The sequence below is a fragment of the Oncorhynchus masou genome, chromosome 28 (genome assembly GCF_036934945.1).
Source record: "Oncorhynchus masou masou isolate Uvic2021 chromosome 28, UVic_Omas_1.1, whole genome shotgun sequence".
Classification (NCBI taxonomy): Eukaryota; Metazoa; Chordata; class Actinopteri; order Salmoniformes; family Salmonidae; genus Oncorhynchus; species Oncorhynchus masou.
This window is the reverse complement of record NC_088239.1, coordinates 59,344,579-59,360,847: the sequence shown is the minus strand read 5'-3', so window position 1 is coordinate 59,360,847 and position 16,269 is coordinate 59,344,579. Positions and strand designations below refer to the sequence as shown.

General features: G+C 40.0%; 1 protein-coding gene across 4 annotated transcripts; it reads left to right on the top strand.

Annotated features, from left to right (window-relative positions):
• The first annotated feature begins 3,990 nt into the window (after positions 1–3,990).
• tbx3a (T-box transcription factor 3a) lies at positions 3,991–13,792 on the top strand. 4 transcript variants are annotated; one of them, XM_064942778.1, is made up of 7 exons: positions 3,991–5,062; positions 5,966–6,233; positions 6,686–6,832; positions 8,219–8,295; positions 8,934–9,091; positions 10,050–10,693; positions 11,899–13,792. In XM_064942778.1, exons 1-7 carry the CDS (start codon positions 4,671–4,673, stop codon positions 12,322–12,324), a joined length of 2,112 nt encoding a protein of 703 aa, XP_064798850.1. In that variant the 5' UTR covers positions 3,991–4,670; the 3' UTR covers positions 12,325–13,792. The 4 variants fall into 4 exon arrangements, with proteins under 4 accessions (XP_064798850.1, XP_064798848.1, XP_064798849.1 ...); XM_064942776.1 differs by having other exon boundaries at positions 6,668–6,832; XM_064942777.1 differs by having other exon boundaries at positions 5,966–6,248.
• The last annotated feature ends 2,477 nt before the right edge of the window (positions 13,793–16,269 follow it).

Genomic DNA, 16,269 nt, shown 5'->3' with positions numbered 1-16,269 from the left:
TTTGTCCAGCATAGATAACATTAATTATAAACATTGATAAATAGATATACATGATTCATTGACTCATCTCTCGAAACAAAAACAGTTATTTTCTCTAAAGATTATTTCTTAAAACAACCTTGTCTATGCCTATACTATAACAAACACACTATCGATAAACAGTAGGGCATATAAACAAGTCACCTATGTATTTAACAGGCCCAAACTACTTAGTATCCCTACAGTCTACTACACAGCCCGGAAACAAACAGAATGGGATTTCGGAGCCTATTAAACAAATATATAACTGTTTGATTGTGATATACATTATCACTCTAGATATGAAAACATTGACAACACCACCTCGTCAATCAGTTGTTTTAGGTATGCATTTGTATTGACACTTGGGAGTCCCTAATAGCCCTAACCCTGTAAAACTTTATATAGTGTATTGACCGCTCTCTCAGGGCTGCTTAGCTAATTAAGCCTGGTGGCCACAAAGAATGAAAGGGTGCCGCTCTGTCAACAATGCTTCCTATTTGGTGACATCTTACACTAAATTGAAATGTGCTGCTAATAGGGGTGAGTGACCTCTTAAGGACTGGACCCTTTTTTTCAATTTTCGTTCAAATGACAGCCAAATCTAACTGCCTGTAGCTCAGGACCTGAAGCAAGGATATGCACATTCTTGATACCATTTGAAAGGACACACTTTGAAGTTTGTGGAAATGTGAAATTAATTTTGGAGAATATAACACATTAGATCTGGTAAAAGATAATACAAAGAAAAAAACGTGTTTTTTTACGATCATCTTTGAAATGCAAGAGAAATGTCACAATTTATTATTCCAGGTTATGCACAATTTCAATTTTGACCACTAGATGGCAGCAGTGTATGTGCACTCTCCTCAAACAACAACATGGTATTCTTTCAATCTAATAGCTACTGTAAATTGGACAGTGTAATTAGATTAACAAGAATGTAAGCTTTCTGTAAATATCAGATATGTCTATGTCCTGGGAAATGTTCTTGTTACTTACAACCTCATGCTAATCACATTAGCCTACGTTAGCTCAACCATCCCGCAGGGGGGACTCTGATCCTGTAGAGGATATAGAAGAATAAGCATGTAATCGCCACAGGCCTGACCTCACAAACACAAAGAGGACTATAGACCTACTGTATGTGCCCTTTTAATAAGTGAACAGCATGTTCAGGCTAAGATGACTGGAGGGAAGAGTTTGCCATAGCTTAGTAACCATAGGCCTATAGTTTGATCAATGCTGAATTGTATTTAGGCCTATTGTGTCAGCAGTTATCTCATTAGTTAGTCCAGCAAATATCAATAAATATTGACACCTTACAATACACAATATATGCTGCCCTCCCCTAATTAGTCATAGAGACACAAAGGATAGCTTGGGGACAGTTTCCCTGCTCTGACATAGCGGCTGACAAAAGAGAGCACACAGGGTGTCACTCCATTGGCAATAACTAAGCTACACTCACAAATAAAGTCTGGAGAACTGGACAGCGAAAATGCAAACTGGTTGTCCCTAATAATTGCATTCAAATGTTTAAGATTAACTTCATAAATACAACACAAGGAAACTATTTACAAACTGAAAATGAGGATAACCCTACACTGTTGCAGAAAACTGTCATTTATACAGTCATTTTAGTTATCATCAACAGTCAAACATTCTGAAACGTTTTACTGCAGCATACTGTAGATGATGGTGAATTGTGGGAATATTGCTGGATTTCAAATGGTACTGTAATTCAACCCCACAGAATACAGTACCGTACACTATCTTTAGAGCGCCAAAAACCTATTGACCACTAGTGGGTGCATGGTATTGTTGTTTCTGGCTCATTAACATATTTTATGGCACACCTTATAAGAGGCTATATTTGTTGCACCAATTTATCTCTTATGTGGTTATAGTGCACCATCAAACAAAATGTATAGGGGACAGGATGTGGCAGCAAATCTTTAAATGGTTTAACATTTTGCCATGTCCTTTTGGTCTGTTTTGCCCTGTAGTTGTCGTCAGTTTGGAAGCCTTTTGTTTAGGCCTCTAGAAGTGTAAGTGATATAAGACACCAAATTTGAATTAATGTGCTGTAATGTGTTTTAACACATTACCTAGCAGCCAATCTGCTTGCACCAATCCATTTCCATACCGAATTCCGATTACAGTAGCATTTACTTTTTTTTACAGTATAGTACAGTCAATTTTATATGTGTCATTACACAGTGCTTGCTTTGATACTGTATGTATTATACAGCGGGTGTACTGTAATGTAAAATACATAACTGGACTTGCCACTGAGCTGCCTGTAAATTACTGTCAAATTCATGGCAGTCCCTTTACATTGTAGGGACCACAACTCTCCTGTCACCAGGAGATGGTAAGACTATTGGGTATGGGGGGCATTCAGACACGCAATACACTATGCCTCATGCAACTAACTACCCATGCACTCATACCATCAAATAGTCTACTCAAAGGACCATGTCACCAGCCTCTGTCTTAGATTGCTCAGTCAAATTGACAGTATAAATAGGTGCGTTTCCCCACTAACAATCGTTTGGTTAAAGGATAAAGAACGTTCATGAAATAATGGATATTACTAGTTCAAAATCATAGCTCAGAAGATTGGCAAGTCCCTATAGTTCAACCTTGTAGGCCTACGATTGGATGGGATATTATTTGGTCAATGTGTGGTCAATATGGCTGACCACTGCCACTCCCTCTGTAGTTTACTTGTAAATGAATCCTTAAATATTTGGCTGGTGCAGCTGTCTAGACTTGCGCTTAATGTGCTTAATGTCCCTTGAATGACCAGATAAAACCAACCCGTCTTGATAAGTGATCCAATATCACCAACATATTATCACCACCAACAACGTTTTTAGTGGGTTTTATTTTCGAAATATCGTTATTTCAGTGTGTGTGTGTGTGTGTGTGTGTGTGTGTGTGTGTGTGTGTGTGTGTGTGTGTGTGTGTGTGTGTGTGTGTGTGTGTGTGTGTGTGTGTGTGTGTGTGTGTGTGTGTGTGTGTGTGTGTGCTCACGCTTTATTCATGTTAACCTGTGTAAAGCAATATTATCCACAGACAAAACCACACACTACCGGCGCCATGCATTCAGCACACGGATTGACCCTGTCATCTCTTCACATTAAAGGTAAAATGAATACTGCAATTCGGAGAGTTAATGTCGAGTGATGCTTAATGATGACAAAATTGGCTATCAAACGCATCACTGTAGGCCAATGTGACAGATTGAATCAACAAGGAATATTATATGCAATGAAGTGTCAGCAAACATGAACATGATCGTTTATGTAACGTATTGTCATATTATTAACATTGTATAGCCTATGCTAACTGGACATCGGGTCATCGCGCGACAACCGGTCAAAATTCACTATAATATTTCACGAATATGGAGCTGATAATGGAAGCTTGTCGTGTTGCTCAAGCATTCCTTTCCGGTGTTGTAGATCGCTACAACAAAGAACAACGGACAACGGACGATTTCTGTTCATCAAATCAATTCCAAATTTTCAAATCAGCGACGGTAAATTATGTATATTCATTCACTCCATATAGCCTAAATAAAGCGTCCACGACTTCGCATAAACATTTTGTCAGTCAATAATTTGATGACGGGGCCAACCCTGCCGTTCTGACTGCACACAAGACAGTACTATCTTACGGACAAAGCAACTGAGACTGGCTACTTTTCCTTTGCAGGGTCCCACAGACCAAGTAATCGCACTAGTTCTAATGATGTTGACATATTCACACAATATTGACTGAGGCAGTGGTTTTTCACAGCAGCATTTGAGTTTCCAAACACCTTTTTATAAGTCTGAAGTCTGTCCCCTCCACCCGACCTGTTAAAACCACGCCTACGAAGCCACACAATTGGTCCAAAAGCGTGAAAGAGCCAATCAACAGAGCCCAGCTTCTCGTAACATGCAACACATCCATACAGTTTGAAGCCTATGGGGCACAGAAGCGCTAGGAATATCTTGGTGCTGGGACCTTACCACCTCTCTGCCGTCAAACGACTCCTTTCTCTGCATAAGTCTTTACTGAAATGTGTGTGTGCGTGAAAGAGAGACGAAGAAATAGTGTGCGTGCGTGTGAGGGTGCATGTCTGGAACAAGTAAAGACAGAGGAATTATTCCGCGCTATCGAAATTTCAACACATCGCTTTTGCAGGAGGACTGAAGCCAATGAAAGCGAATTCATTTGAAGAGAAATGCCGATATTGTAGCCTAGACAACAGCAAGAAAATAAGGCAACAGTCAATTAAAGCGTAGTTACTCACCCGTGTTGGTTTAATTCGAAAATTGTTCGCAAGACAACGCATAGCAAAGTGCTCAAAGCCCGTCAATCTCGGAAGAAAATCTTTATCTCAACACAATTGAAGACTAATGGAGTGCATTTGTTCATTTCTCATTGCAGACACTTTGTTGGAACTCATAGAACGACAGTAAAGATAATTCATACCATCCAGCCGAACACAAGTGGATGCTTATTTCTGCAGTGGTGACAGTGGACTTCTCAAGACTTCTCAATTTGAGACAGTTTTGCTCGTCAAGAAATCTGCATAGACTGACTATAGTATTCAACTAAATAAATCCATATATTTGGTACCTGCCTGGACTTGGATGAGCTTCCTGATGAGAGATCCAGTCATACAAGGAACGAGTATGGCATACCATCCGTTTTTACCTCACCGGGGTCCGGAATTTGCCATGAGTGCAATGTTGGGTCACCATCCTCCATTTTTCCCGGCCCTGGCGCTACCTCACAACGGCTCCCTGTCTCTCCCGGGCGCCCTGGGGAAGCCTATCATGGACCAGCTGATGGGCGCCGCCGAGTCCGGCCTCCACTTCTCCTCGCTGGGGCACCAGGCAGCCGCAGCCCATCTGAGGCCTCTGAAGACTCTGGAGCCTGAAGAAGAGGTCGAAGACGATCCGAAAGTTCACCTGGAAGCAAAAGAACTTTGGGAAACGTTCCACAAGCGAGGCACTGAAATGGTTATCACGAAATCCGGAAGGTGAGCTCAACTTTGATGTGTTCGAATAAGACATATTTGTGTTCTGCAGTCGAAATACATCAGTATGCATCTTGTTATTATGAAGATCATTCTGATCATCAATACGATGGCATGCCTCTCGAGTGAATTGATTTAATGATGGGTGCTTGGAACTGGACCTCCGCGAATGGTGGCCAACGTTTGGATTTCAAACTAGGGTGGTTATAGACTACGTGTAGGCTACTGAATAGAATAGCCTAACTTTGTCCTATCGACAGAATCTGTATGGCCACATTGCATGGTCATGTAATCTCAACACGAGATAAAATAAAACCCAACCCAAACTATAAAAATATACAACACATAAGGCTGTTACATTTTAACTTCTTACGACACAATACAACTGTGAGCAATTCTAAAATGTACTCTATAAAACAATTTGTCCACGTTTGTAAATCTAAAATAAGCCCACAATACTAGGCTATGAAACGGAAACATGTATATCTATATGCCTATTATACCAAAGTGTAATAACAAATGTTATTATCACAACAAACAAATAGTAGGCCGTACAAATACATTTACACAATGCATGCTGTACATATTATGCGATTTTTTAAAAATTATTTCTAGGTGGCAGATATTTGTGGGTGTTTTATCTCGCACAGCCTCTGTTAGATTGATAATTTCTTCATGCACTAAATCGTATGGCTGACGCATACATGTAAAGGCATACAAGTAAATGTAAAATGTGTAATATTTGAGTATTCGCAGTGTTACATTTTCATTATCATAACCAGTATAATAGCAATGTAAAGATAGCTGCTCCATATGTATGTATGAACATAGGATAACAATACTCAGTCACAGTGTAAGGTAGGCCAGTCCACTGTTTTTAAGGGATTTTCTCATTCCATTTCACAGGCGAATGTTCCCTCCGTTCAAAGTGAGATGCACAGGCTTGGACAAGAAAGCAAAGTACATTCTGTTGATGGATATTGTTGCAGCCGATGACTGCAGGTATAAATTTCACAACTCGCGTTGGATGGTGGCAGGGAAGGCCGACCCCGAAATGCCAAAGAGGATGTACATTCACCCGGACAGTCCGGCTACTGGCGAGCAGTGGATGTCAAAAGTCGTCAATTTTCACAAACTCAAGCTAACGAATAACATCTCCGACAAGCATGGATTTGTAAGTTCATCTAATGTATGTTTTTTTCTTATTTGCATGCTTCTCGACATTTTTAGCATGTATTATTGTTATCATGATTGTTATTAGTATTATCAGAGGTATTATTATTCGTAGCCTAATATTAATAAGCCCGTTAACGTTGCCTCTCTGTGGTCATATGGAGTCCAGGGCTGAAAAGGCTTCACCCAAATATACAGGCCTAATTTCAATTGAATAGGTTTGTATCCATCATGAATGAGGTTTTAATATTTTCACTGCAACATGTTTCTCCAACTTTTTCCCCAACTGCTTCGGCCTATATAAATGAGAACTTTCCAATACAGCCCATTGCATCAATTAGGCTAGGCCTGAACTACGATTGAGTAAGCTACAAAAATGGCTAATCTTCATCAAAAGTTAGAAATCCGTGTGTGCTTATCTTTTTTTAAATCCAGAATTCTTTCCTGTTCCAGACCATCCTGAATTCCATGCACAAATATCAGCCCAGATTTCACATCGTGAGAGCCAACGACATTCTCAAACTGCCCTATAGCACGTTCAGGACTTACGTTTTCCCAGAAACGGATTTCATTGCTGTAACTGCCTATCAAAATGACAAGGTAGGCAGAAACACACTTTATTCGTTTATGTTCATGAAATTGTTGGATATTTATTTTTCATCCATTTTTAGTCAAACAGTTTACATAGCCAATGCTAGCACTGCGCCTTTTGCCATCATAAAATATGAAAGATTTGTTTCATCTTGTTTGAGTGTTGGGCTTACAAGCTATCGTGTTAGATAAATGTAAACCTCATCTCATGCCGTGTTTCCTACAAAAGCAATTGGGTCAGAATTCTCAGGAATGTATGTAATACATAATACTTCATTATATTTAATCACATGGAAAGGATTTGGCAACGACCCAGACTGTGTGTGTGTGTGTGTGTGTGTGTATGTGTGTGTGTGTGTGTGTGTGTGTGTGTGTGTGTGTGTGTGTGTGTGTGTGTGTGTGTGTGTGTGTGTGTGTGTGTGTGTGTGTGTGTGTGTGTGTGTGTGTGTGTTTGCGAGACATTCGGAGAATGGGGGAGGTACAGTGTGAGAAAGAGAAAGAAAGGGGAACAGAATGTGCAGTTACTCAGAGAAAAGAGCATTTTGATTTTAACAGGCTGCGCTGGTGGTAACATTTAATTCCACATGTGATACACCGCTAATCAAAATCATCTCTTATGTTGGCTCTTTGATATAAGGGAGAAATGTTAGCTAAGTGTTACCTCTGGGCACTTGGGTCAAGCAAAAATGCAGTTAATGTTTGGCAGCCACATGAGTTGAGGAATATTGTCAATCGTGCCAAAATGTGCACTTGGGAGGGGTGGAAAATGAGAGGAAGTGAGTGGGGGGAAATAATGTGCTCTGCGAGGTTGACATTCAGTATGCATTGCACGTGTGTGTGTGTGTGTGTGTGTGTGTGTGTGTGTGTGTGTGTGTGTGTGTGTGTGTGTGTGTGTGTGTGTGTGTGTGTGTGTGTGTGTGTGTGTGTGTGTGTGTGTGTGTGTGTGTGTGTGTGTGTGTGGGGGGGGAAAATAAAATGGTCTCTAATAGCATCAGACCTTAAGCTCGTCACTAGTTTGAGAATCAATTATCAACGAATTTCCAACCATTCAGATGGTGGCTCAAATATGCAATTTCTTTAAAAAAAAAGAAGAAAATGATTGCACTGAGATTGCACTGCAGCAACAATTAAGGTTAACTGTTGAACTTTAAGAATAGAAATCGAGGATACATGTCACTAAATTAACCCACTTCTACAAACATTTATTATATATTTAATTAGGCAAGTCAGTTAAGAACAAATGCTTATTTACAATGACGGCCTAGTGGGTTAACTGCCTTGTTCAGGGGCAGAACGATAGATTTGACCTTGTCAGCTCGGGGATTCGATCCAACGCTCTAACCACTAGGCTACCGGCAGCTGCCTACAAATATTTATAACTTTGATTTCTTTCAGATTACACAATTGAAAATCGACCATAATCCATTTGCCAAAGGATTCCGTGACACTGGCAATGGAAGACGAGAGAAGAGGTAAGGAGAAGTTTAAACTATTCCCTAACTGGGCAACAAACATTTTACGATTTCTGATGTCGGATTTTATAGAAGCAATGGCTGACAGTGATCTTAGTGAATTCCAAAAAGCGGTACGACTGTCTTTGCAATTGCACAACCCCTTCATACTAAAAGTATGCTATGTAGTTCACGTTTGTTTTATTAATGAGTTGGCAGAGGTAATAGACATAGCTTATCATGTTGTATTTACATTGTTATGGTTCTACGAGTGCAGAGCTCTAAAGAGCAAGATACAATTTTGAAACTCCTACTTTAGAAATAGTGTGGAGTTATTGATAGTTAGCTATTCAAAAGCTTTTCTTTACCGTTTTGACAACATAATACAATAACGTGGTTTAGGTGGTGGGTTATTAGTGGTCTACAGTGGGTTTGAATAGCTTGATTTATTCGAACAGACGTATATATTGATTTATAAAATGCATCTGGATAATCTGCACTCAAAATGAACTGCAGGCCTGTGAATTTGCCTATACGCAAAGACTGTACATAGCAAGCCGTGTCCTATGCCTTGAATAAATGATCCGTTTTCTTATAGATCGTTGTTTTTATTACAAAATAATAGTAGTGATGACCAATAACCTGTCTGTATAATGTAGGAAACAGCTGGCCCTGCAGTCAATTCGCTCATATGAGGAGCAGCAGAAAAAAGAGAACGGAACGTCCGACGACTCCTCCGGCGAGCAGGCCTCATTAAAATGTTTCGACCAGGCCTCGTCTCCCGCAGTGTCTACCGTGGGGCCTCCCAACCTGAAAGGTAATGGAGCCCACAGCCTCTGCTTGGGTTAAGATTCAGAACTAGGCCTACACGTTCCGCATCTCACAGACCCACATAGCATAGACACCTACAATAACATATGCTTGTAAAAATAAATAAAAAGTGTGCTGTGAAATATTTTCCAATTTGCTACATTTTGGATTTAGTTTGAATTCAGTTGGATGTCTTTGGATATCAGTAGACCTATTGTGTTGAATAATTGCACGACAAATTATACAATTTTGTCCAGCACCAACATTAACATACAAACTATGTAGCCTAACTTTTATGTAGGCTCATTCTTGTAATTCCCATTCACATGATGGGTCTCTCCTGCTAAGCATTTAGCAATAAAATGAATCATACAACTGCCAGAATGATATACTGGATATAGATATATATTTTTCTTTATAAAATAAACTTTCGAGATGTAGGCGTAGTCAGTTAACTGAATGACAAAAATCGTTAGAATTGTGAAAACATGCCATCGGTTAAAATGAGGAAAATTTGAAGGACTTGATCATATACTGAAGGTTAATTTAAAATGAAAAATACATCTATAGCCTATGGATTTCAATGTATCTCAATACATTATGAACACTAGCCTACGTAGCCTAAAGCATTAGGCCTAGTCCTTCTTACCATGATTAGCGTACAGTATCCTACAGATAATTACATCTCATTGACAGCGCAAATTATGATCCTCCAAACGAGCATGGATTACAATCTTGGCATATTTATTTATATGAGACATCATTTTGACGATACTGATTATATATCTAGTTGTACATTTTTATTTTCATTTTTTTTATTAATATGGCATCGAAAGTCATGAAGAAAATGTAATAAAGTTGGCTATATGAGAATTTAGGAGAATAAAACCAAAAACGAAATGAATCCTGATTAACTTTGATCATAATTTCTCATGTATCACTAACTTTTGACTCATTCCTGATAGATTTCTGCGAGAGTGATGAAGACAGCGACGATGATAGCAATGGAAACCTAAAGGATGGGCCGGACTCCAGTAAGATCTCAACCACTACGGAGGATGGGAAGGATCGTGGGGCAAGCAAGACTAAAGGCCATCAATTTGGTGGCAGTGATTCTAACGGCCAGTCTCGGGAAAGCGCCCGGAGGACTGAGAAAAGCCAAGCGGACTCACGACAGAGCCCCATCACGGTGATCTCCAGCACGACTCGGTCCGGAGAAGACTTCAAGAGTCCAAGCCGGGACCAGCCCAAAGCGGACGAGTGCAGGTCTTTAAGCAAGGAGAACTATATGCCTTTGACTGTTCAAACTGAAAGCAGTCCGCACTTAAGCCAGAGTCACATGCATCATTTTGGATTTCCACCGGGTTTCGCGGGACAGCAGTTTTTCAATCACTTGGGGGGTGCGCATCCCTTTCTTTTGCACCCCAGTCAGTTCAACATGGGAGGCGCGTTCTCGAATATGGCCGCGGGCATGGGCCCCTTACTGGCAGCGGTGTCCTCTGCAGGGGTTAGTACCATGGACACGGCCAGTATGGCGTCACCCTCGCAAAGCCTGACGGGAGCTCATGGACTGCCTTTTCATCTGCAGCAACATGTCTTGGCATCACAGGTAAAACCTGTTTTATTACCACCAGCAGTGCATTAATGCCTGTGTAAAACACATGCTATGTGCTCCTGAGTTTTTCGTTACATTTTGACGCATATACTGGACTAGTTCTATTTCATCTTAGGTGTCCTTGTCCCCCATTACTTTATGTGGAAATGTCAACATGGTGTAGAAGAAAAATAGTATAATTTCCATTTAGTTTTAATAGCCTAGTTTATTCCTTATAGTGTTCAAAACCACAACAGGGGCGAGCATTGCCTATTGTAGACAGTTGTGTTATAGCCTAAATAATAACCGAATGTGTTTTATAGGGACCCAAGTTTTATTTAGATTTTAGGAAGGTGTGGATATTATTTGTCTCAATTGTTTACAGCATATGTTGGGATTTAGGCAGAGACCACCTAGGCGTTACAACAAAAGTTTTAGGCTAGTGTTGAACTCATTAATTAAGTCTGTGTTTTAGAGGAACATTGCGAATGAGATGTGCTTAGTTCTTCACTGGTTCTGGGAGGGGAAACAACTTCTCCTAAATACATAACAGATTTGCTGTTTCCATCTAGTTTCAAAACACATGTGTTGCAGAAATAGTTTCTTTTAAATTGCTATTTTATGAGCAACATCATATATAAAGAATGTTTATTTGCATTCACAATTCATTAACTATTTGCAAAGCTACACAAAACCCGATATCACATAGTGGTGGGTCTAGATACCGCTTAACACAAAAAAAATCTAAATATTTTGTCAATTTGATTCTCGTAATGTTTTCATGGTTTTACGCGTGTATATCGTTATATATTCCATATTTAAGGCTAAATTCAAGAAAATGTTTTGGTAATGGGTTTCTATGTATCATCTATGTATAAAATCAGTACGCACAGACACAGAAAAGCATAATCATGAAAATCGCTTTATGAGAAAAGTGAAAGGAGGTTTACACAGCCACATAACATTTCCCGTGAAGCCCACGTGTCTGCTGGATTCATTATTCACACTCAGTCACTACATGACCTCAATTCAATATATAGGCCTACATAGACAGTGTACATTGTGAACAATTTAAGTGTCCATTGTGAACAATTTAAGTGTCCATTGTGAACAATTTAAATGTAGCATATTTTTCCTGTTTTGCTGTGTTATTATGGTGACTAACGCCTGTTAAATTTGTGCATAGTTCTATTCATATCATTCCCCTCTTCTCTCCCCAGGGCCTGGCCATGTCTCCATTTGGGGGCCTGTTCCCTTACCCTTACACGTACATGGCAGCAGCTGCGGCAGCCAACTCCGCAGCCTCCTCTGTTCACCGACACCCCTTCCTGAACGCAGTGCGTCCCCGTCTCAGGTACAGCCCTTACTCCATCCCTATGAGCGTTCCGGACAGCAGTCTGCTCACCACAGCCATCCCCTCCATGGCGAGCAGTGCGGCGGAGCTGAAAGGGGACGGCATGGCCACGAGCCCCGTCTCCGCCACCCTGGACTCCACCTCGGAGGTCACCAGCAGGTCATCCGGCTCGGTCTCCCTGTCCCCAAAAACTTGCTCTGGGAAAGATTCCATTAACGAGTTGCAGAGCATTCAGCGTTTGGTCAGCGGACTTGATTCCATACAGGACAGGTCACGAAGCGTGTCCCCATAGATTTTAATGTTGTTGTTTTTGTTGTTGTTGTGATGATCATATAAGGACGATGAGGATGAGTATGACGACACCCTTCTAGCGAATGCGGGTTTAGAAAACTGGCCTATTGAACAGTTTAGATTTTGAAATGCACTTTGGTTAAATACACATCTCATATGTATATTTCTCTTTTGTTAAATTAAACAACACTTTTGAAAATGTCCTGTTATTTGAATACCATACAAGTATTGAAACTGAAAGGTTGGCATGGATAATACTCACAGATCTTTGACAAGTTGCTGCTGTGTGATGTCCTATGTATACGTTTGTTTTACGTCGAGTTACCGAGGTAACGAAATCTGTTTGATTTAATGTGCACTCTGAATTGGTTATAATTATTTGAATTCACTTCTCTTTATCTTATAAAGACTGCTGTGTTTGATGTATTAACTGCATAACTATTTGAAGCATATCATTATGCTTATCGGGGGTAGGTGACACTTTGCATGCCCTACAAAACGCTACATGTCTCTTTTATGACTGTCAGTTTGTTGTTATGATTTATTTTCACGACCAAATTCAAATGATACGAATAAGGCTAAAGGGATGCTTCAGGCTGATCTTAAACCCAATCTGGAGGAGAGAGAAAACAATAGCTCCCTCCCTTTTTCTCTAAGGAATCAATCAATTGGTCTTCGGTTATTGATTTTACGAACGAATGTCTCTGTTTGTCAAATTATATACGCAGGATTATGCTGCGAAAATCCATATGCTGGCACTTGTTTGAAGTATGCCAAAACAGAACCGAGGTTATAAACTTCATGTGCGAGTGGTTGAGACTGTCCTAATTTCGCATGCCGAATCCAACATAAGTATTCAACTGGCAAAGGGAATCTGAAATACAATTGAAAAGGTAATATTGATTATAAATGTAAATAGTGATATATACAAATATTTATGTAATTATTTCATATTGATATTGATATTGCGTGTAAATACAACGGAGTAGTTTGATTTTAGGGATCTGTCCTTAATTTATTGTCGATACCTGTGTAAAGATAGTTCGTGGGCTATTACCCTTGTTTTTCCATCTGCATTTTATATCCCCCTGAATACGGATTTACCTGTACCTCAAATATCCACAGAGCTAGTTGTTTTAGCGGACACACATGTGCCATTGTACCTCTAGCCTACCTGTGTCTCTGTGTGTTAAGTGCTACTGTTCAGACGAATGACAGCGAGAGCACACATCAACAGCTTTCTGAAAATAAAAAAAAAATTCGTCTAGGTGTGTGTCAAAATGGACGAATTTTCTGTTTAAAAATGCTTTGCAGCCTGATAGTAAAAATGCTGCATCTTATTGAAATATGAAGGTTCCTTTTGTGTTTCTAAAGTTGTCTTTGGGTTATGTTGTATTCGGTTTTTGTCTAGTTTACAACACCAACGATGTGTTCTTGAAAGTGTCAATAAAATAGTAAAATGCAGTCTCGATACGCTTCCATGTGTCCGTTTCTTTAGGCCTACATGCTATTATTTAAACCATGATGTAAACTCTGTGGATAAATACAAAGTGATGTAATTGCTCAAACTAAATTTGTGTTGCTCCTTCTCTATCATGCAGTCTGTCATAGCCAGTCTTTCTCTTTCCACACTTTGTTCACTTTAGCGTTTAGGGATAGAGGCGTCGAGACAATGATCAAAGAGTTGAGAAATGTTATTAAGATAACCTGAGAGAAGGCACTGGGATACTCTCAACCTCAGCTATGATACCTGGAATTCCTTCCTGGACGCAAGACCGCGCCAGAGCGAGTCATTGTGCGCTTGTGTTTTATGGGCCTGCTGAGTAGCCTATTGACTAATTGTTTATTTCGGCCAACGTGAGCCCTAAAGAATGTAAAATAACTTGATTGCGTTCTTCATTGCGCCTAGAATCATGAGTTTATTAACTTCATATCTTTATTTGTAAATTGTATGGTTAATAAGTAACGACAGTGGTGCTAGGGAATATGAGTAAACATGACACAGAATCTCAATTGCTCTGTCTTGCTCACCTGGCGCCTTCGATATCTTACTGGATTTTATTGCACGGAAGGCGGCAGTGCGTCTGCAATAGGCTAATGTTGAACAGGATTCTTACGTTGATTTGCCAGACGTAACGCCACCTAGTGAACACTACACAAACTACACAACTACATGACAAAGTACTGCAGGATGATTACTTTGAACAGTGTCAATGCTGTTGGGGATCATTGGGACGTCCAAAGTCCTCAACCTAACCGTAACTCTACCCTTAACATAACGTTAACCCTTACCTTAAACATTTTCAATTTCAACTTCAGTGGGGGGTAGAGACGTCCCAAGGACCTCGGATAGCACTGACCTTTTGTATACTGTGGACTCTGACCTGATGAAGCCTACCTTGATGTACGGTGACGATATTATTCAACCAGATATGGAACATTGGAGTGGAGAATAGTTACCGCAACCTTTTTGATACCTGAGATTAACCAGACCATTGCTAGATGTGTGGTTTTCTGGAAATGGAGAGAGAATGGGCACAACCAAAACAAATACAACACAACAGGCCTACAAGAATGGAGAATTGGCATATTAATGTAATTACAGTGTGTTTATAGTAATCATATATAATATAAAATATGTCACACTTAATGCTTTGCTTATGCTTTTGACCGTAGAAAATTAGAGGAGAGGAAGAATGTCGGCCTACTGCGATTTTTACGCATGCGTCATGCTTAATTTGTCATTCATTTAGAAGCCTCCAAACACCGAATTCATGTTACGCCTCCCTCGCTTCGTTTCATTGTCCAATATTGGTCATAAACTGAATCGATTGCAGTGTTAGGTTCTACATTTGGATTTTGGACCTATATTTCGAGAAATCGTACAAAGGTGAAAGCCTAGGAGGTGCATTTCACAAAATGATATAGGCAACTGCAGTATCCACACCGACTTAATAACCCTATTTTTGTCATTCCCTCTCACTTTTCTCTCAATCTCTCTCTCTCTCTCTCTCTCTCTATCTCTCCCTCTCCCCTCTCTCTCTCTCTCTCTCTCTCTCTCTCTCTCTCTCTCTCTCTCTCTCTCTCTCAAACACAAACGCACAGAGAGAGAGATAGGTGCTTATATTTTCAATATTAGGCGCATGCAGTGCAAATAGTAGCATAATCTTCCACAGCAAAGTAGAAGTGTGCCAAACATCAATTCATGTGGATCCATTGTATTTATTCGAGGCAATTGACCTGGGATATCATTTTCAATTTTCTGCGAATGGGGTCAGACCTTGGGAGAGTATCCTTTGTAATAACAGCTCCATTACTCAAGCACCTGACAGCTTGGGCGAAGTTCTCCCGTGTCCTTGTTAACACCATTTCCATCACAGCGCGCATGCGACTTTGCTCCAATGAGCACCTGCTCGACGCGCTTAGCACGCGGTACTGGTTGCTCATACTATAGCGCGTTTTAGGACAATGTCATTACAGTTGATTCATACATAGTACCCATATATTGTGTATGTTGTGCTTTGTCAGTATGTCTTATGTTGTCTATATTTCTGACTCTCATGTATGCTATGTCATACGGCGCAAGACAATAAAATATGAAATACTTTTCTATAGCTAGGTCTATGTGATACTGGTCAACGGGATTGAGATGTCCAGTGCCCCAGAGACCTACAAAATAACCAGGTGTTTCACAGGCCCACAGTCTGATATTAGTTTCAGTCAGTGTACACTAGGCTATAGTGCTGAGATTAGAGTTTGAGTGTTTTAAAACGTATGCCACAGTTTTATGCCGCCACTCAGTGGCTATGAATAAGACTTTGGTATTACATCAAGTCAATGATTTACAGGTCAATTACGTGTATTTATTAAAAAATGATGTATTCTCAATTAAAAAGTAATTCAAAATCGAGTGAAAAAATACAAATTCCGTGAAATTATTTATCGA

What these genes read in the sequence shown, in the direction of transcription:
- tbx3a (XM_064942775.1), top strand. Translation starts at nt 4,671, where the DNA reads ATGAGCTTCCTGATGAGAGATCCAGTCATACAAGGAACGAGTATGGCA. An exon ending in GGGGCCTCCCAACCTGAAAG is followed by an intron (nt 9,092 to 10,049) that starts GTAATGGAGCCC and finishes CATTCCTGATAG; the next exon opens with ATTTCTGCGAGAGTGATGAA. An exon ending in AACATGTCTTGGCATCACAG is followed by an intron (nt 10,694 to 11,898) that starts GTAAAACCTGTT and finishes TTCTCTCCCCAG; the next exon opens with GGCCTGGCCATGTCTCCATT.